Source organism: Bidens hawaiensis, unplaced genomic scaffold (assembly GCF_021521415.1).
Source record: "Bidens hawaiensis isolate Kalapana, Puna unplaced genomic scaffold, B.hawaiensis_p1.1 tig00021509_1, whole genome shotgun sequence".
NCBI classification, from domain to species: Eukaryota; Viridiplantae; Streptophyta; class Magnoliopsida; order Asterales; family Asteraceae; genus Bidens; species Bidens hawaiensis.
The window spans coordinates 1-20,949 of record NW_027493343.1 but is presented as its reverse complement, the minus strand read 5'-3'; the positions used below and the strand labels follow the sequence as shown (position 1 = coordinate 20,949).

At 39.6% G+C, this 20,949-nt stretch overlaps 1 protein-coding gene across 1 annotated transcript; it reads left to right on the top strand.

Moving 5' to 3' along the window:
• Positions 1–8,769: 8,769 nt before the first annotated feature.
• LOC143563686 (clavaminate synthase-like protein At3g21360) lies at positions 8,770–11,861 on the top strand. The gene is made up of 3 exons (XM_077051176.1): positions 8,770–9,203; positions 10,859–11,112; positions 11,429–11,861. The coding sequence occupies exons 1-3, from the start codon at positions 8,817–8,819 to the stop codon at positions 11,787–11,789; spliced, it is 1,002 nt and encodes a 333-aa protein (XP_076907291.1). The 5' UTR covers positions 8,770–8,816; the 3' UTR covers positions 11,790–11,861.
• Positions 11,862–20,949: the final 9,088 nt, after the last annotated feature.

The following is a 20,949-nucleotide window of genomic DNA, read 5'->3' as shown; positions in this document are numbered from 1 at the left end:
GTCGACAGCTGTTGCCAGCTTGCTTTCCACGTGTCGTTGTCTCATTGTGTCTGCGCTTTTCCCTCTCCCCCGCATTAAATTCATCGCATTCATTGCGATGGGTATATAAAGGGGGAAGAGGATGCATCTCAACTCACACTTTCACTTCTTCTTCTAAGCGATTTCCGGCGAATACTCTAACTTTTGTCGAGCATTCTCCTGAAATCGTTCTTCTTTCCAACCTCAACATGTCTTATACTCATGATCCTGAGGTTACTGCCGAAGAGTCCGACGTATACCCTGAGAACCCGATGTCCGCGTCTGACAAGGACGATAAGAGTACTGCTGGCGAGTGCCAGTGTGCTCTTTCCGTCGACCTTTATCAGTACATCGTCAAGAAGTTCATGCTCGAGCCTTTCGAGCCTGAGTTTCCTGAGCCTCACCAGACGGTGTATGATGCCCCCAAGGGCAAGATAGGGGTGTATGCTGCATTCTTCATCTATGGGAATCTCAGGTTCCCATTGACGAAGTTTGTGTACCGTGTTTTGGAGAAACACGGTATACATTTGACGGAGGTACACCCAATGGTGATCGCTAAGGTTCGCCACTTTGAATGGGTGTGCCACATTCTGGGCGTTGAGCCTCGCGTCGACCATCTGATGACCTTCTACCCCTGGAGGTGCATCCAGGGCTGGTACACCTTGATCACTCGGATCAAGGGTTTGAAGATCTGTGCTACCGAGCGCAGTCTTCGGTCTTGGAAGCGGGAGTTCTTCTATATCTCTGCCCGTTTCGTCCCTATTGCGATGACATTCAAGAACGGGAGGGCACTCCCGAACCTTCACGCCTCCAACTACCAGGAGGCGGAATGGTTTACCAAGATCTCCCGGATCCATACTGTGGTTTACCGCTTTGCGGAGTCTGGGATGGTGATGCTTGGGATGAGCCGGGTATGGAAGGATGCCGGTTCTGGGACGCCGCAAGTACCTATCATCCTCGAATACGGTTTGAATTCTATTCCCTACGGTATGCTCCGTCTTTTTTGTTGATTTAGGGTTTTTCTTCTAAGTGTTTCTCTTTTATTTTCAGAGGGAAACAACTTGCAATCTCTTCTGCAACCGCGTGAGAGCGGTGGTCCTGCTCGGCTGGGTACTCGTGCTCTTGATGAGAACGAGTTGCCCATCTTGGAGCAAACGGCGGATAGGTTCGTGGAGGTCTACCCGCCCGGCCACGAGATTTTGAGCGCCACGCGGCCAGGTAAGGGATTCTTTAACCCTCGCCCTCTTCATGCTCAAACCTCTGCTGGAGTTTCCCTAATATTATCATCTTCTGATGAGGGATCCGCAGATGGGCCTTTCTTCGTGAGGAAGAAGAAAGCTGCCGGCGTGAAAGGCAAGGCGAAGGTCGCCTCCGCCGATCAGGGAAATCGGTCCGACTCGGAGACCGAAAGCGAGGAGGCAGTGGGGAACCCTGGTGATGGTGAGACTACTGTTCCGGAGGTTGAGACAGCTGTCACCTCCGGGCAGCCCAGTACGACGACGGTGACCGGCTTGAAGAGGCCGGCTCCATCGGGTTCGTCCCCGCCTGTCAGAACCTTAAGCTCAAGAAAACTCGTAAGTATAAATTAATCTTACCCGCAATTCTTTCCGCCATTGTTTTTAATATTTTGTTATCTTCATGCAGGCGTGGATGCAACCGCATTTCAAAGTGGAGCGGGAAGGAGCATCTCTGGACCCATGACGGTAGGTTTGGTCAATCTACCCGAGGCGATGACCCAGGCGGCTGCGCCTGTTTGCAGTGTTGGTTCAGTTGCTCATCCCGTTGAGGCAACTGTTCCAATTGTGACGTCATCTCCGCCGGCTGTCAGTGCCATCTTTACTGCATCCTTCACTGAGCCGGCGGTGATTTTTTCTGCGGGCTCCTCCGCAGCGGCGGCCTCGGTTGTGAGTTCACCTCCAGTGAGTTCACCTCCGATGGTCTCTACCGCGGCGGCTTCAACCGTGCCTCCGGCGCCGGCGACTACCTTGTCCCCGGCCGGTTCATCAGGTATGTTCAGGGTTGGGGTTTCTAGCCAATCTCTGCCTCCTTCCCATCTGCCTGACCTCTTGGATGGATATCCCTTAGGTTCGGGTGATGGGTTTGGCGGCTACCGGCCTGTTGTCGACCCTACAGGTGCGTAGGGTTATTTTGGCCTATTATTTATTTTATTTTATTTTTTTTTATCATTTTTTCCTAACCGCTTTTTGTTTTTGAAGTTTCGGATTCCAATGAGGTGTATGTTCCACGGTGGAACATCCGCCGGGGAACAACCCTTCGAACGGCTGTGGACTGCGTCGAGTGGGCGCGTCACGCAGCCCCAAGTGGTGCGTTGGGGGAAGCCATGTCTAGCTACCAGGAGGGTAGGCTGATGAATGAGCTTGGGATTCTCCTTGCCCGGATGCAGCCGCGCGTCGAGTTGCTTTGTCGTGAAAACGACAAGTTAAAGGCGGCGCGTAGCCAGGAAGTGACTCAGGCGCGGGCTATCCGGGAGGAGAACAGGAGACTTGCCGCCATTGCTGCGAAGAAGGAAAAGGCCTTCAAGGCCCTCGAGGTTGAAGTTCAGGCCCGGCTCGAGGCCCGTTCCAAGGCTACCCAAGCTGTTAACGAACAGCTTAGGTTGGCTAAGGAAAAGCTTAGGTTGGCTAAGGAAACTGCGCGGAACGCGACCGAGAGGGCCACCAGAGCTGAAGCCATTGCTGAACCTTTGCGCGCTGAGAATGAGGAGCTTAAAGCCAAACTAGAGAGGCTTCAGCAGGCTCATGATGCTTTGGCTTTAGAAGATGCCAAAAAGCTCCAAGAGATCTTGGACCAGAGGGGTATGCTTGACCACACTGAGCGTAAGCTGAAGGGCGTTGAAGAGGCTGCTGCTAAGGAAGTGTTGCTTGCCAACCTTAACAAAAATGAAGCCGAACGCGCCCGTGACCAAGCTCAAACTGCCCTCCAGGAAGCTCTGATCACCAAGGAATGGCTTCTACGAGAAGTGTTGTCGCAGGTATGCGTAGCTTCATAATATCTTTAAGCTTTTCTTTATACTTAGAAAAGTTTTTGATACATATATATATATTTTTTTTCGTAGGTTGTGCATCGGATCTTCACGAACACATCTTATGACGATGCCATGAGCGCAGCTCTCAATGCTTCCCATGAGGATGGGGAAAAGGCTGGTTTCCTGCTTGGTCTGGGGTTTGTTGAGAAGGGCATCCCGCCTTCCAACTTCCCTCTTTATGACGTGGACACTGAAGTTGCTTACGACCAAGCAGTGAACCAGTATGCTGCCTTCCCGCATCCGGTGGTGGAGAAGGTGAACGAAATTGCTGCTGCTGATGATGGGCTAACTATTCTCAAGGCTTTCCTTGAACCGCCACAGCCAACTGATGGTGCGGGTTCGAGTGGGTTTGGAGGGAGTGGTCCTGAAGTTTGAACCTTGAGATCCCTTCCCACCGTTAGGATAGATTTACATTTCTGTAGGCGGGTAGATACCTGGCCATTCTTGTAATGTTTGAAATGTTTGTGCGGGTAGGACCGTCACTTTCACTTAATGACTTGCTTTATAAACGTTATATGACTTGCTCATGCATATCATAGTTTAATTTGGCACTTGTTTTGCCTCATAAACAATATATGATTCGCTCGTGCATACTTTAGTTTAACTTAGCAATTTTCCAAGTGTTTTGAATAAGTTAACCTTTCGACGCGTGGTTGTCAATAGGTTAGTGTTCAGTTTCCTCTATCATGATTGTGCGGGTAGGACCGTCACTTTCATTTAGTGGGATGACAAATCTTCACCTATAACTGACCTGCGTGAAGGTTTTCCTCATCTTTTCCTTGGAAATTTCTGCCGATTTTTGTGTTTATGCGGGTTTTGCCGCCTTCCACACGCAACGACTTCCCCACTTATTTATGCGGTGAATACCGGCATATCAGTGTTTTGAATAAGTTAACCTTTCGACGCGCGGTTGTCAATAGGTTAATGTTCAGTTTCCTCTATCATGATTGTGCGGGTAGGACCGTCACTTTCATTTAGTGGGATGACCAAACTTTACCTCTAACTGACCTGCGTGAAGGTTTTCCTCATCTTTTCCTTAGAAATTTTTGCCGTTTTTTGTGTTTATGCGGGTTTTGCCGCCTTCCATACGCAACGACTTACTTCCCCACTTATTTATGCGGTGAATACCGGCATATCAGTGTTTTGATCATAAGTATAAATGTAAGACCATCAGCGTCAATGTGATAAGGAGAATCATTTCCATTAGAAGTGGCTCTAGGCCTTTTCTTTACAAGTTTGGAATTGATCTACATGCAGCCTGTGTAATTGAGCTCCCTTCCATGTTCTTGTGAAGGGGGTGTCATCGAGCCTTTCGAGCCGATATGCACCTGGTTCGGAATCTCGTTGTTTACGCAGTATGTAGTCTCCAACATTGAAGCTGCAGTTTCATTCGTGTTTTCCCCAACTGGGGTTCTACACGCATTAGCCTACTTAGCGTCCATTACGCCACGAGGTGTGTGAGTTTCCCATCTCTGACAAATGTCTCGACGACATCTTTCAAGGATATGCATTCCTCAGTGGTGTGACCTTTTGTCCCGTGGAAGTCACAGGACTTGCTCTGATCAGCGTTGTGACGCTGTCGGACTATTGGAGCCTTTGGCCATGGGAGCCTCTCGGTGGCAAATATTTCGGTGACGCTTTTGGTGAGTGGCGTCCATCTGGGATTCTGGTTCGACTGCATGTTGTCCTTTCCGCCTAAGAGAGGGCGAGAGCTGGATGAGGTGTCAAAGTTTACCCTTGACTGCCAAATACCAAGCTTCCTCTTTTTGTTTTGTCGGGCGGTATAGACGTTATTTTCTCTCGTCCTCTGGGTGTAGAGGTTTGTGCTCTGGGGAAGATCTCTACCCAGTTGCTTTTCCGTTTCCGCGAAGCGTTTAGCTGCTGTCATGATGGCATCCCACGTGGATGGCATGCCATCTTTACCCGTCAAGGTGCGGATGAGCTCTGGGTCTTCCGCGCCCTGGATGAAAGCAGCGCGAACAAGATCTTCGCTAATAGTGCCCAGACTTAGCTTCTTTGAATTGAAGCGCGTGATGAAGTCTAGTAAAGACTCATCTTCCTCTCGGATGCAGTTGAGGATCGTCCATTGCTCTTCGGTATACTTTCTTTGTTGACTGAAGTGTTGGCTGAACTTCTGCTGGAAGTCTGCCCAATCGTAGATGTGGTGGACCGGTAGACGGTCGAACCACGCTCTGGCTGCCCCAACAAGCGTCATTTGGAACATGTAACACCACGTGGGTTCCGTCCAATTGCTGACGGTTGCCCTCGCTATGAATCTGTTCAAATGATCGTCTGGGTCAGATATACCATCATATGTGCCTATGTTGGACATTTGTTTGGCACTTTTCGGGGCAATTGCTTCCGCAATGTCCCTTGCAAATTTGGACGTTCCCGCATTTGCAACAGTTGGTCTGAGGTTTTAGAGAAGTCACGTGGGTTTCCACCCGCGTTTTTTGGCTTAAAGGTTTCTCCAAAATTTCTTCTGTGGAAATCTGCTTGTTTACGCTTCCCTTTCGCCCTATGGCGCGGGTTTGCGTCACTGTCAGATTCTTTCCAATCTTCATCATACTCGCACTCATTACTCATGTTGAGCTGTTGAGTGTTTCCGAACTCGTCATTAGCCTGTTGGAGTGAACGCAAACGTTCATCCAACTCAGCTTGGAATTCTTTCTGACGTGCTTCTGCCCACGCTTTAACTTGATCAAGTGTTTGGCGGGGGAGCCTCGTCTGTTCTCTCTCCAACTGGGTATCGGTGAATCCCAGTGAAGGATTGTTTACTGCACTTGCCCCGGCTTGGGTAACCGGGGTAGTGTTCATAAAAATTGTGTACTCGCCGGTGTTCCCCCCAGTAGTTGGGGTTGTGGTTACCGGGGTTTATTGGTCACTCGCTGGCCTTGGCACCGGAGTAACCTTAACCATCTTTCCAGAGGTTTTGAAAAAACTGAAAAAGAATTAGTTCTAGGTTTTATGCACGGATGGCGCCAATGAAGAAACACTAAGTGACCCCGGCAGATTACGGATAATCTTAGGGTTAAGTAGATGTTTCCCACGAGGGTTATGTCCGGCAAAGATGGTTATTCTTCTGATGACCTGCAAAACAGACACCGTGAGCTCGTCACTGAGAAGTGGGGGGTACCTCCTTGTGACCACCCTCCGGCGTGAGAATCAGACTAGATTGCTCTGAATATAAGTGTATATTAAGAGAAATAGCTAGAGCAGATAAGATATGATGGTATGAGATTAGATATGATACCGTTCCAAGGTGTTGGAGTATTTATAGCCGAAGGTAGGTTTCCAAGCAGGTACAGCCAGCTGTATAATATTCCTTTTCTACTAACTGTGGGCTACGCACGTGCCATGCTGGTGGTTGGTGGGTAGGCAGCGGCTGATAGTGACATGGCCGGCTGTGTACTATTCCTTTTCCACCAACTGCAGGCTATGTACGTGCCACGACAAGGGTTGGTGAGTAGGCAGCGGCTGATAGTGACATTAAGTACTAGAGCGTGCTCCTCGTCGTACTGTTGTCAGTGAGCTGTCACCCTGTGATTGGTTCATGGGCTGCTTTGGTCAGATCTTGTCTATTTTGTCCATACCTTGGCAGGTATAGTACAAAAGATCCTCCAGAAGTGTACGGACTGGCTCATTTGGGCGGGAGTATTCCCGGCTTGCTCATTCCTTCTTCAGGTGACATTACTGAATTATTGAGAGTTAGTGCCTTGTGCGTGTAGCCTTGCTATTAGTGCGGGTAGCCTTCCCTGATGGCTTGTATCCGCAGCTGCGGGAACAGGCGGGGTACTTCACCATTGGGAGGCTTTTCCTGCGGGAACAGCTGGCGTACTGCGCGTAAGGTCTTCATCTCTCTGAACATGGTGGGTCCTGCGGAACCAGTTGGTCTTTGCGCAGACGTCCCTCTTCAAGGTGAGTATTGCGGGTCCAACTGGGCTCTGCTGGGACCTACCTCTTCAGATAAGTTACATGTATTATAGCATAAACTAATTCATGTAATATACGGTTATGGCTTAAGATCTTTAAGGTTTTAAGTTTGAAACCAGACTCAAGGGGTTTTCTTATGTGATGTGTTTCCTATTTGATTGTGTTTCGGACGAGTTAATTCTTGAGCGTTAAAATAAATATGAAAGGTTGGCATCCCGTCTAGGAAATATTCATTCAGGTAATGGGATAGTTACAAAATACCGATAAAAAGAAGTTTGATTTGAAATGACATCTGAAATAAATAATGTTATACCATTTATTTATTCAGATCCTTTAGTGTTATTGCTATTTATATTTTCATACTAAAATAGTGCAAAAGTAAATTTTTATATTATGATTCCCAATCTTGATTTTTTTCAAGATAGAATAAATAAAATAAAAGGTAACAATTATGATTTAATACCAATAATGTAAAATGTTGACATTTTAGTCCAACCACTCGATTCTTCAACGTTATCGAGATTTCAAATTAACGGATAATTTTTTCTATTTAATATACATTATCTTTCTTGAATGATTTATCGGTTGGAGCAAACAAACAATGTTTGTTATGTTATCTTTTTCAAGCATATGAATTATAAATATATTATGTACATAAAAAGCCAAACCCATAAGTTTTACGTGTCTTGAGATGGTCACATCTACAAGTTTATAAAACCAAATGGAGTGGATATTAGGTGTTAACTCAATGCCACATCTTTTTTTGAGTGTTAAACCATTACGTGTGAAGATGCGGTCCCAAAGTAGTAAATGCCCTTCCGGAGAGCCCTATAGTAATGGAGTAAGGGCTCTAATGTTCGTACCAACTACAAATTCAATCAATTAAAATACATGTTTATATTTTATTAAAAAATAATTATTTTTTTGTTAAACAATACCTTCCTTTTGTAACTTAATTAGTTAATCCTTCTCCGCATACGTGACACTGATGTGACGGGGAATTAAATGTGAAGAATTTTTGAAAAACGATAGATAAATTTATGCAATGATATTTTTTAGCTAAATTATAGGGAATAATATACGGAATGAGCTGGGAATGCTCTAAGACCGTCCGCTATGGGCGCCCTTGAGAGCGACCTTGGCGTAGCACACTGTTGAGGGGCACGGAACCGGGTGGGTGGGAGGGGGGGGGCTTCACAACGATGGACGTCGTTCTCTCCCCATCTCTCACACACACATACGTATATATGTATGTATATATCACATCGGGGCGTTATGAAGAAGGGCTTCGACGACCCTATTTTCTACATACGATAACATGACATTGTGAAGGAGCTTTAAATCATTACCTTCCTTTGGAAACCTAATTAGTTAATCCCTCCCCACATACGTGACACCAATGTGACGGTATTTTTTATTTACTAACTCTCTCCACTATACTTCATATAAAAACTTTGTTTTTCGGTTTTGTTACACACAAACCCGAAATCAAACTGAAATTTCGTTTTATAAAGAACATAAAACCGAACCTCAACCTTTTATTTTGTGTTTGATTTTTTCGGTTTCATGAATACCCTTAAATACAAGAACCGGAAACGTATAATGTAACGAGTGTTTCCATCCTAGGAAAATATCCGAATATTTAAAAAATAATTCCTTTTTAATTTCATTAAAGATAAGCACGTTGACAGTTACTTCTTTATCTACGAACCTGGACTCAAAACCAGTCAAAAGCGAAATCAAACTCATCTTCCTCCATTAATATCTTTTAAAACGATAGGATATTAATATTATTGTAAACAAACATAACACAAACTTGATGACCATAACACTGAAACCAAGCATGCCAGAAACCATATTCACACAATCAACCTTACCTCAACAAAAAACATACAACAACAACAACAACACTCTTATCTTTCCAAGCGTATTAACACCCAACAATAATAATGATCTGAAACATATTATTCGTGACCAGAAGCCGTGGCTGGAGTCCGTGCTACATAAAACCGGAGCTATATTGTTCCGTGGGTTTTCATCGGTTGACTCGGCTTCAGAGTTTAACGAAGTGGTTGAAGCTTTTGGTTACGATGAGTTACCGTACGTGGGTGGGGCGGCCCCACGGACGAATGTGGTGGGACGGGTTTTTACGTCGAATGAGTCTCCGCCTGATCAGAAAATCCCGTTTCATCATGAGATGGCTCAGGTGTTTGTTATTATGTAATTGAATTGAATTGATGTTATTAGTTTATAATCTTAGAATCTTGGTGTTTCTAATTGATTACGATCGTAGTCGAAATTAGGGGTGCAAACGAGCCGAGCTCGTGAATAGATTTTCAAACTTGAAATCGGCTCGTTTACTATTTATTAATTATTTGTTATATAATTATAATTATTTTATATATTTTTTTGCATTATAATATTTTATGTATAAAATAACATATATTATTTAGTTATTTTTATTTATTTTTCCATAACATTATATATATTAATTAATAATTCTTAAATATATATTTTAAAATTTTATATAAATGGCAGTCACGTATATGCTCGCGAGCCGGCTCGAGCTCGATAAGTGAAGCTCGGGCTCGGGCTAATTTATTAAACGAGCTTACTTTTAGGCTCGAGCTCTGGCTTGGGCTCGATTGAGCGTTTTAACGAGCCAATCTCGAGTAGCTTGACTCGTTTGCACCCCTAGTCAAAATCGAAATCGAAATCAACATTGAGGTTTAATTAGGGATGTAAACGAGCCGATCTTAGCCTGAACTCGACCAGGCTCGAGCTTGATTAAATCGGCTTGATTCGAGCTTTGTTTGTAAAGCTCGAGCTCGTGAGTAGCTTTTTAGGATACAACTGATTTTAAGTTAGGAGTGTTAACGAGCCGAGGGTCAGCTCGGCTTGATTAGAGCTTTGTATCTAAAGACGAGCTCGGCTCGGCTCGTTTATTGCTTATCTTAGGGTTTCTAATTAGTTACAATTGATTTAAATAACTATAACTTTGTTTTCGTGCACAGTAACTTATCGACGCCAAAAAACTATAACTTTGTTTTCAGTAGGATCGGGTTTGCCATTCAAAGGGGGTGGCGGCGCAGCTTGTTGCCCGCTTATCCACCTCTCTATTGTAATTGGATCTTTTTATTTAATATATGAAGTATTGAACTCTTAAAAACATTTATAATATTTTCAGGGGTGCAGACGAGCTAAGCCGAGCCCTCGGCAAGTTTAAATCATGAGAGCTCGAGTTTGGCTTGATTCAAGCTTTGTTTCTAAAGCTCGGCTCGTCTAAGTTATGAGAGCTCGGGCTTAGCTCGTTTATTGTTTATTAATTAATTTATATCAATTTTAGTTATTTTTAATAAATTTTTATAAATTAATGACTTTATAATTTCTTTTTTTCACAATTTTATAAATTAATAACTATAGTATATAAAGATATATTTAATTTATTAGTTAAAAATTATATTCGAGTTGCGGTCTCTCTGGAAGCAACCTCTCTATTCTTTGGGATAGAAGTACGGTTTTGCATACATCCCACCCTCTCCAGATCCTGCTAATAGTTGTGCTATTAATGGGATTTTTACTGGGCATGATTGATTGAATTAAAGATTCTATTAGTAATGGGCTCGTTTAGACTCGTGAGTTGGCTCAAGCTCAATTAGTGAAGCTCGGGATCTTGTTCGTTTACTAAACAAGCTTATTTTTAATCTTGGGCTCATTTAATCACGAGTAGCTTGGCTTGTTTCAAGTTTTTTTTCGAGCATATCTCAAATAGCTTAGCTTGTTCACACCCCTAGATTTAAACAATATTACATAAATTCCATAGCCTGAAACTCATCATAAACATGAATTGTTATGAAACAGGTTCCTAAGTTTCCATTTAAGGTTTTTTTCTTCTGCGAAGTAGAACCGAAAGTTGGGGGCGAAACACCTATAGTACTCAGCCATGTAATTTACGACAAGATGAAGCAGAAACACCCTGGGTTCGTTGATCGGTTGGAACAACACGGGTTAATCTACACAAGAGTGCTTGGGGAAGACGATGATCCTTCGTCTCCAATCGGTCGTGGTTGGGTATCCACATTCTTGACGAAAGACAAAGCCGTCGCTGAAGAAAGGTCTGCAAATAATCCTGTGTGTTATAGGGGTGTAAACGAGCCGAGGTTGAGCCTTCTAAGGATCGAGCTCGGCTCGTGAGTAGTTTTTAAGCTCGAGTTTAATTCGGGCTCGACTCGTTTATTAATTATAAATTATAATTACTTACTTATATTTATACTTTTCTACATAAATTTCTTAATATATTTTTTATATGTAACATAATAATATAATATATAGAATTTACTTATTATTTTATCATAGTTTATGCATAATAATAATAATAATAATACATTGCACCTCACGTGGTTTTTATTATTCTATGTTATTAAATTGTAGGGCGGCGAAGCTTGGAATGAAGCTAGAGTGGACGGACGATGGAGTGAAGATGATAATGGGGCCGATTCCCGCGATCAAAGTTGATGAAACACGAGGCCGGAAAACATGGTTCAATAGCATGGTGGCGGCTTATACCGGTTGGGAAGATGCAAGGAATGATCCAGCGAAGGCGGTGACATTCGGGGATGGTACGCCTTTGCCAGCAGATGTGATATATGACTGCTTGAAATTGTTGGAGGAAGAAAGTGTGGCAATTCCGTGGCAGAAAGGAGACGTTTTGCTTCTCGATAACTTGGCGGTTCTTCATGCTCGTCGGCCTTTTGAGCCGCCGCGCAGGGTTTTGGCTTCTCTTTGTCAGTGAAAAGGATTATGACGATGATGATTGTGTGGAAGCTGTGTTTAAACCCTTGTTTAAATTTTAAACCTTTAGTTAAATAAAATTTCACTTTTTATAATTTTCATCAAATGGGTGCTGTACTTGTGAATTTTAAGACTTGGTAATCTCAGTCTTATACATAGTTACAAAATCAAGTGCCACCTAGGCAAATATCCGTCGGGTAACTATTCAATTTTTTTGTCATACAGTGAAACTTTTTCATTTTCAATAAAAAGATCAAATTATAACAAAGATGCAGGTAAGCGGGCAACAAGCTGCGCTGTCATCCCCTTTTGAATGACAAAACCGATCATACTGAAAATAAAATTATCGTTATTTGGCGTCGTTGAGTTACCGTGCACGACCCGCTGAACACTTTTTAGAAACGTAGCGGCATCGGGAGCAAGAGACCCAAATGTATTAAAAACAAAATGAATGAAGGCGTGTTGATTCTCCACACACGCCTTCTCGTGCTTAGCAATTTTTCCTGCTTCTGCCTTTAACACGGCCTGCCTAGCAACAAACCCGGTGTCCCTACGCCCTACAAGAGGGGACACCCCAGTAAGGTCCACACAAGCATGCTTCCCCCCAGCCCATCCAAACACAAGAATGTTCGCTGGTCGGAGAGTAGACCTTCCTTCATGCGGATCCGACAAAAAATTCACAGGAGCCTCTTTTCTTGCCAAGATTCCCGCTCGTTTTAACACATCAAAAATGACATTCCTGACCAAATCATGTCTATCCCCGCCCTTTCATCACCATTTCTCAACCGAGATGGAAAATTAATGTCCATACAAATGTTATCCAATTCAGCCGTCTCTCTCCCTCTTCTAACCGAGGCACTGAGTGCCTCCAAGATCAATGAAACAACACACTGGAGTCCGAAACATCAACCACGAAAACTCTATCCAAAAATCCCGCAATCTTTAAACAAATCTAAGACATGATTTGAAGCTCCTAAATCTACAAATGATTGTATATGACATATTTTTGTCAATAAAAGAATCACATTTTATTTTTTCTTAGATGCTCTAATAACTAAATATAGGATTTAAAGCTCTTAAAACTACAAATGATTACACTCACATTGATTGGATCAATAATTTATAAACTAATGACCCATTTCACAAATTTGGGCCAACCCTAATGATAACCATCTCAAAAAGGGCATTCCTTTCTTGCCTCAAAATCCTCTTTTTTCCCTTAAGCCAATCCACTTTTGAGGGTTCATTGCATGTGTACTTCTTATTCATGACCACCCAAAATATTAACTTTTTTTAGTAACTTTAGAACTTAGAACAATTGTTTGCCTGTATTTAATACTCAAAATAAGTAAAATGTTAACATCATGTATGCTTATCTTCCTATCCTGTTAAAGAGGTAGGTCCCCGCAAAGCCCAGTTGGACCCGCAAGACACACCTTGATGGGGTACGTCTGCGCAAAGACCAACTGGTTCCGCAAGACCCACCATGCTCAGAGAGATGAAGACCTTACACGCAGTAAGCCAGCTGTTCCCGCAGGAAAGCCTCCCTTGGTACAATACCCTGCCTGTTCCCGCAGCTATGGGTACAAGCTGAGAAGGAAGGCTACCCGCACTAACAGTAAAGCTACACGCATAAGGCACTAACTCTTAATACTTCAGCAATGTCACCTGAAGAAGGAATGAGCAAGGCGGGAATATTCCCGCCCAAAAGAGCCAGTCCGTATGTTTCTGGAAGATCTTTTGTACTATACCTGCCAAGGTATGGACAAAATAGACAAGATCTGACCAAAGCAGCCCATGAACCAATCACAGGGTGACAGCTCACCAATAATAGTACGAGGAGGAGCATGCTCCAGTACAAAATGTCACTATCAGCCGCTGCCTACCCACCAACCCTCATCGTGGCACGTACATAGCCTGTAGTTGGTGGAAAAGGAATAGTACACAGCCGGCCATGTCACTATCAGCCGCTGCCTACCCACCAACCACCAGCATGGCACGTACGTAGCCCACAGTTAGTGGAAAAGGAATATTATACAGCTGGCTGTACCTGCTTGGAAACCTACCTTCAGCTATAAATACTCCAACACCTTGGAACGGTATCATGACATATCATCTGATATTATCTTATCTTCCCTAGCTATTTCTCTCAATATACACTTATATTCAGAGCAATCTAGTCTGATTCTCACGCCGGAGGGTGGTCACAAGGAGGAACCCCCCCCCCCCTTCTCAGTGACGAGCTCACGGTGTCTGTTTTGCAGGTCATTAGAATAATAACCATCTTTGCATGACCTAACCCTCGTGGGAAACATCTACTTAACCCTAAGATTATCCATAATCCGTCGAGGTCACTTAGTGTTTCTTCACCTATGATTATAGCTTTAAAGATTACACTAGACATATAGTGATAATAAAGTGAGGTGGTGTTGTTCATGACCAAGGAAGTGATGCTTCATGCTCTTTTTTTCTTTATTCAAAAGGGGTTTTGTAGTTATCCTTATTGTCTCTTTTATGTAATAAATGGATATCCATATAAGTTTCATGTTAATAAGTTAATAATAACTTTGTTTACTTGTTCCATTTCATGATTTATCTATGATTGAACTATATTCTATGGATTAGAACAAGAAAACAATTTGCTATTTTGTAAAACCTGGAATTCGTGATTTGATAAAAGATACAGAAACAACTTATTCAAGAACAAATTGATATAGCTAGTCAAAACAAAAAGCCACACACGAAATGAATATTGAATAACTCTTAGTATATTATATAGGAAACTTTTAACTCAAAACCCCTATTAGTAGGTTGCTATGCAATGTCCAACCATAACTCGGTAATCAGATCTATGAAGGGCTTAGAGGTAGCCCGACTACCCCTCAACTTTCTTGAAAAAATGCAAAATTAGCGCACAATTTTTCGCTTTTGTTTTATGTATCTAATTCCCTTTAACAAATATTATGATACTCTTAGATCCAATTTTTTTTAAGATGTCATTAACTCGGTTTAAATATTATGCTACCAACCTAACTTGTTAGCTAAAACACTACCAATTTTAATTATAATGAAATTATAAAACATATTATAATTATAAAACATAACCAACTATGACATATTTGTTAATATTGGTTTTTTAAGTTAACCATTTATAACTTGAAGTCTTGGAGCCCGAAATTACCAACACTTTAATATAATACTCGAAATCTGAAGCATTCTATTGGTTTTAAGAAAAAAAAACAAAAAAAAACTTAGTAATAGAATATATTCTTTATCCTTTGAGCCGAAATAACTAAAGGTGGGTATGAAGAATGTGACAACACCTTTTGGGTGGATGTGAGATGATGACACATTTGATTTTTGGATGTTGAAAACGTGGATTTTATTTAAATCACACAAATAAAGATGTGGGGAAATAGTATACGCCGTCATGTAAATAATAACACTTTAAATCTTCAACATGAAACCATGCCACTAGTATTTGTAAACAAATTCAATTATCTATGATCTAGTAAGCCGTCCATATATAAATTTGTGGTAAAATCACATGAAAACTTAATAATTTAGTTTGAATAGCCCAGTTTTTAATTTTTAAAATAAAATAAATATAAAAATAATGGTACGTTATTAAAGAATCTCTCAAACAAACAAATTAACTAACTATTTCTATCAAGTGGCATGAATGTATAAACATATGTAACTTTAAAAAGTTAGTGTTGTAAAAAAATACTAAATAAATATGTAATTCATAAAATTATATATATATATATAATTCGATAATTACATACATGTGTGTGGGTGTGTATATATACAAGCAAATATTATTACAATATAAAAGATAAAAAAATATTGTTTAAAAATGGCTTTCTTGATGTTTACTCGTATATCACCCGTGTTGATCAACTTTTTAACATGTTAATAGAAAACAAGAAATATATTGTGTACATGTTAATCCCGCTAACGCAGAGACGGGGGATGACGTGATTCATACTTGTAGTCGGTTCCTGTTTAGGGTGTACGAAATGATGGCGGCTAGAGAGAGAGAGAGAGAGAGGAGGGGGGGGGGGGGGGACTTTGTGATGATTTCGTTAACCTAATTCTCTCTAACTATCTCTTGATTTATATACACACAAGGGAAAATCCAATTAGAATAGTATGAGTAATTACGTCCATCGAATTATTATCATCTTAGGATATTTTTAAGTCTTTGATCATTATAACTAATTTAATAATCATGAGAATCATATAATTATATAAGTCATTATTAATATATTATAACATATATACAAATGATTGCTAACACACAAAGTGTATGTATGATTAAATATAAGTTGCGTAATTATTAACATAGGTCGCATCCTTATTGTATTATAAATTATGTATTATTTAGTTGTATTGCATAATTATTGTTGGTGGTCATCTACATATATATTTTTTTGAACTAAGTAATGCCGGGTACTTCGTACGCGGTCACCATTGACTAAAGGTAGTCCGAGCCGACCATTAGTCCGGACGGACGGAGCCCCTAGCGGTCCATCTGTTGAGGGATTCACCGGATCTACATATATTACGTAATTATTTAATTTTATGCGTAATTAATTATATATGTTACTAATTAGTTAACTTTATTCGTAACTATGACTCAGATGACCGGAAGAAATTATATATCTTATGCCGCATTTGTACATTTAGTATGTCAATAGCCCTATATACGAGAGTGTGAGCTCATATCTAGCAAATAATATTTTACTAATAAACTTGTAATTCATTTATTATTTATGAAGGATGTAGGTGGAATAATACGTAGTGTTTCATCACCACTCTTGTTACCCTGCGCGTGTAAATCACGAGGTTACTAGAAGAGAGTGGTTGAAGACGTGAGACAATAACAAAGATTCTACTAAAAATAATACTGCCGACCTCATAGTCATAGCAGCACGTTAATGTTTGATGGTCGATCATTAGTCTTTTAACAGAATACCATCCTAAATAAAGAGAAAATGTTACATAGGTGAGAAACGTAATAACACTTCCTTTTATTATTATTTACTTTGACCTTTAATTTTTGTTACTTTATAGTCATGGAAGTCAGGCCCGGCTCCGAGAATTGAAAAAAAAAACTTGGGTCGAAGGCGAAAAATATTTTGGGCCTTAAGTAAAAAAAAAAGGATTTTGTTGGGTTTAAACAATTTAATTTTTAATTTGACTTTCTTGGTTATGATTTATGATTTTGGTTGTATAAAAAACTATTGTATAAAAAATAGGCTTAAAAATGATTCAAATGAGACTTGAACCCACAACCCTTGGGTTGAAAGTTATACCTCTTTACCACTAGACCAAGTTAGTTTTTATCTAATTAAGTTTAAACATTAAGTATACACATTGTTTTTCATAAAAATACATTAAAAAAATTAAAAAAAATTTCGGGCCTAGCGGGTAGTCGGGCCTATGGCCGTCGACCACCCTGCCATAGGCCATGGCCGGCCCTGATGGGAGTCGGGAGTTGAACTAGCAGTCGATTAGTTGGCACGAATTAAACACATGGAGAATATTTAATACGACTCACCAATTTTATTAATATTAAAATAACTTAAAACTTGCTCAATTATCCATTACTCTAACTATAATTTTTTGGGGTTTATAAAGTTTCGATTACAATTAGAAACGAATACAAGCTCATGTTTATCTCTGAAATAAAAATTCATTCTCTATGTTCATGGCATCAAAGCGGGAGTATTCCATTTTTTTCATGCAAAAATTTCACTTCACTTCCACTTCTCACTGAAACTCGAAGAGGCGGAGGGGTCTTAAAAATTTTCATTCATCAACACATAAAGTTTGATCTCTTATTTCACAAAGGATAAAATCAAACATGTATGGGATTATGAATTAACAAAGCATCCTTAATTTCATATTCATTCAAACTTTTGGAGTCTACTTGAAGATGACTTCAAAGACATTAAGGAATAGTGATCACTTCCAACCTTTTTTGTAACTCAATAATAACAAACTAAGAGAGTTCAATACTTATTTTGTTTAGTTCACAATAAGCATTCAGATATTAAATCAGACAAGTATTGTATTTGAGAACCAACTAAGAAAGCTCGAACACCGACATTGGGTTATCAATCGATGCCTGAATTTTTTCTATATTTAAAGTACTCGATCAGGGCATCCGAAATATTAGAGATGAGCCTAATAGTTCACGTCGGCGTCCATGCCCCCAAGGACCTCCACACTGCACGTGTGAAGTTAAAATTTCATTTATTCAAAGTCAATAGATGATATTGATATGACAAAATAATATGTCAAAAAATTGCTAGATACACTATCTAACATTGTATTTATTTGTTTATCTTTGGCCATGTGGACTAGGAAACCAGTTTCAACAAGTAAATTGCACTATTTTGAACAAGACAACTTATTTGATGGCTTTTTCAGCAACAAAAAAGTCAGTATATGGACAAATATGGCAAACTATGTGGAGCTTTACAAGAGAACAAACCTGCCTAATCTCAATAATTTAACACATAAAAACCCCTTGCTAAATTAGAATTGTGGTCAAGTGACAGGAAGACTCGAATTTTTCAGTAGAGATCCAACTTCGATCCTTACTTGTGTCATTTTGGGTAGATATTTGCAATGAACGATTTGAGCTAGGCCTTGCAAGGTTGTTAGCACAAGTCTCGAGACCACCCGGATTTTCGTCTCATCGTGTGTTACATCAGATAGTCAAGTGGCAGCCGGCGGAATGGTTTCCCGAGGGAACGCCCAAGCCAAACTTTGAAGCCAGCGTGAGTCCGATTAATACAACATAGTTTGTCCAGAGTGGGACAACAGACTCTCCAAATTGGAGAGTACGGTGATCTAAACCAAAAAAAAGAAAGTCTGTGTCGTCTTAAAACAGTAAAACCCTTGCAATTTACACATAGCATCCTTCAACTTTAACTTCATTTACTCTTCCTTATCTAAAGTCAACTCTTTTCAATCTGTAAGGCAAGTTACAAAGTTTGAAGTTTTTAAGTTTGGCCACCAAAGTTTAAAAGACAGGTTAAAAAGTTTTAAAGTTCATTTTGACCATTAAAGTTATTAGTTTTCAAACTTTTACCATCAAAGTTTTATGTCTTTACATTTTTGACACAAGATTTTTAGCATTTCAACACTGGCTATAAAACTTTCACGTTTTTTAAAATTACACAAAACTTTTAGCTTTTCAACTTTGATCACAAAGTCTAAGACTTTTACAAATTAGTCACAAAAAAACTTTTTTCATTTATACCCCCAACATGTTTCCACTTTTAACCTTGCTCAGAAAATACTTTTCTGACAGTACTATAACGAACTAAACCGATACCTATCAAGTTATCATCGCGTCCCCGTGGCAACACGCTGGTTTAAATCAACTATAAAGAGATAGTTTTGTTCCTAACCGACTTAGGCTTTAGAGTTCACTCGCTAATTACTTGTTTTGGATTAATTAGGTACTGGTTAAGTGGTTATCTTATCAAGTTATCAACTTTAAACATGAATTGAATGAACATTTATAAAAATGTTTGACTTGAAGGGAACATAGTTACATAGACCTACTTACTATACCATCCTTTGATCTTGAACATGTTCCATTAATTGTCGTGTGAATTTGGATTTCAATGTGACAAGATGAGGTTAAGGGGACAAGATGGGATTGACAAAAAAGTCAAGAAACCCAAAGGGTATTAAATTTAGACACGTAATTGAATATCTTATTAAACTCAACTTAATGCACACGAGTTTGTACCCAACTTTCATCTTGTTTTTCAAGGATAATTTTGAAAGTCATCTCATTGAGTACCCCTAGGGTAACTAACATCTTAATCCCATTGTCAACAAAGTCATGGTTTACTTTTATAAGTTATTAGTTTTTCTTAATCATAAATTAACAATTGACTATTGGTCATCAAAAGTAAGGGTGTGCATAAACACGAAAAAACCAAATCGAAACCGAAAAAAACAAAAAAACCGAACCGAAATATTGGTTTTGGTTCGGTTATGTATTTTGTTAAGAATCGAAAAAACCGAACCGATATAACAAAAAATTGAAGCACTAAAAAATTTCTTTACCATTAGTTCGTAACCATTAAAGCAAAATCTACTGATGACTATTTGTTTAGTGTTAACATATGGTTAATAACAAATATATTTGATTCTAGATATGGTTAATAACTAATACTACTAGGTTTTGATTTAGAATTTTAATTGTATCTTTTATTAACTTGTAATATTTGATTCCAAATATTCAATATTTTATTAATTATTAGTTTAAAAAAATAGCATGCCTAATTTCAATATCTTGGGTTTTTTTGTCCAAAAAGTTTTGGCTTGATTAGCAAAACCGAAAAAACCGCATTCAAAACCAAACCGAACCCAAAAATCAAAAGCCGAGACCGAATGGTTTTAAAAGATCATAAAACCGAAAGTTTGATTTTTGATTCAGTTTTAGTCAAAAACCGCACTGAACATACTACACACCCCTAATAAAAAGATATAGAGCATAAAATATAAGAAATATTACCTAAGTATATACAAGATTACTAATCAATATGTTACTACACCATTATAGAATGTTGAAGATAGATCTACAAATAGGACACATTGTATCAAACGATAATTATATACACATAAGTAAGAAAAATGATTATGTTAGACGAGTTTTTAACTCCAGTCTTAAATCTATTATTCATAATCTTCGCTTGATTTTTTCGCAATATCACATAAAAGCGTGTTGTGATTAACCGGTACTTGACACGCGGGATGAAACTTAAATAGTTGTTGTCAAATTTGTTTGACAATGAAGTTACTACTAAGTACTAACAATTAATACATGAAATGACCTTTTTATTGTAATTTATATGTCTTTAAAGTTATAATTTTGTCTTAAATAGTGATAGACAAACATACTATGAAAATTAATGTTAATGACTTAATGCACTTGATACCTTCACTCTTAATCTTTCTTTACTTAAAAGTTAAATCACCTTACAATATGGTAACTTCAAATTTCATAACTTTTAAAAAATATTAAAACTTTATTAAAATAAATATGTGGTGATGTGTATGTGACAGTCTATTCCAATTAATTAAAAAATATTAAAAATAACTAGACCCCTATATATTATTATATA

Excerpts from the sequence above, each read along its gene's own strand:
- LOC143563686 (XM_077051176.1), top strand. The coding sequence starts at position 8,817 with ATGACCATAACACTGAAACCAAGCATGCCAGAAACCATATTCACACAA. Across the intron at positions 9,204-10,858 it reads TTCATCATGAGATGGCTCAG|GTTCCTAAGTTTCCATTTAA; the intron begins GTGTTTGTTATT and ends GTTATGAAACAG. Across the intron at positions 11,113-11,428 it reads AAAGCCGTCGCTGAAGAAAG|GGCGGCGAAGCTTGGAATGA; the intron begins GTCTGCAAATAA and ends ATTAAATTGTAG.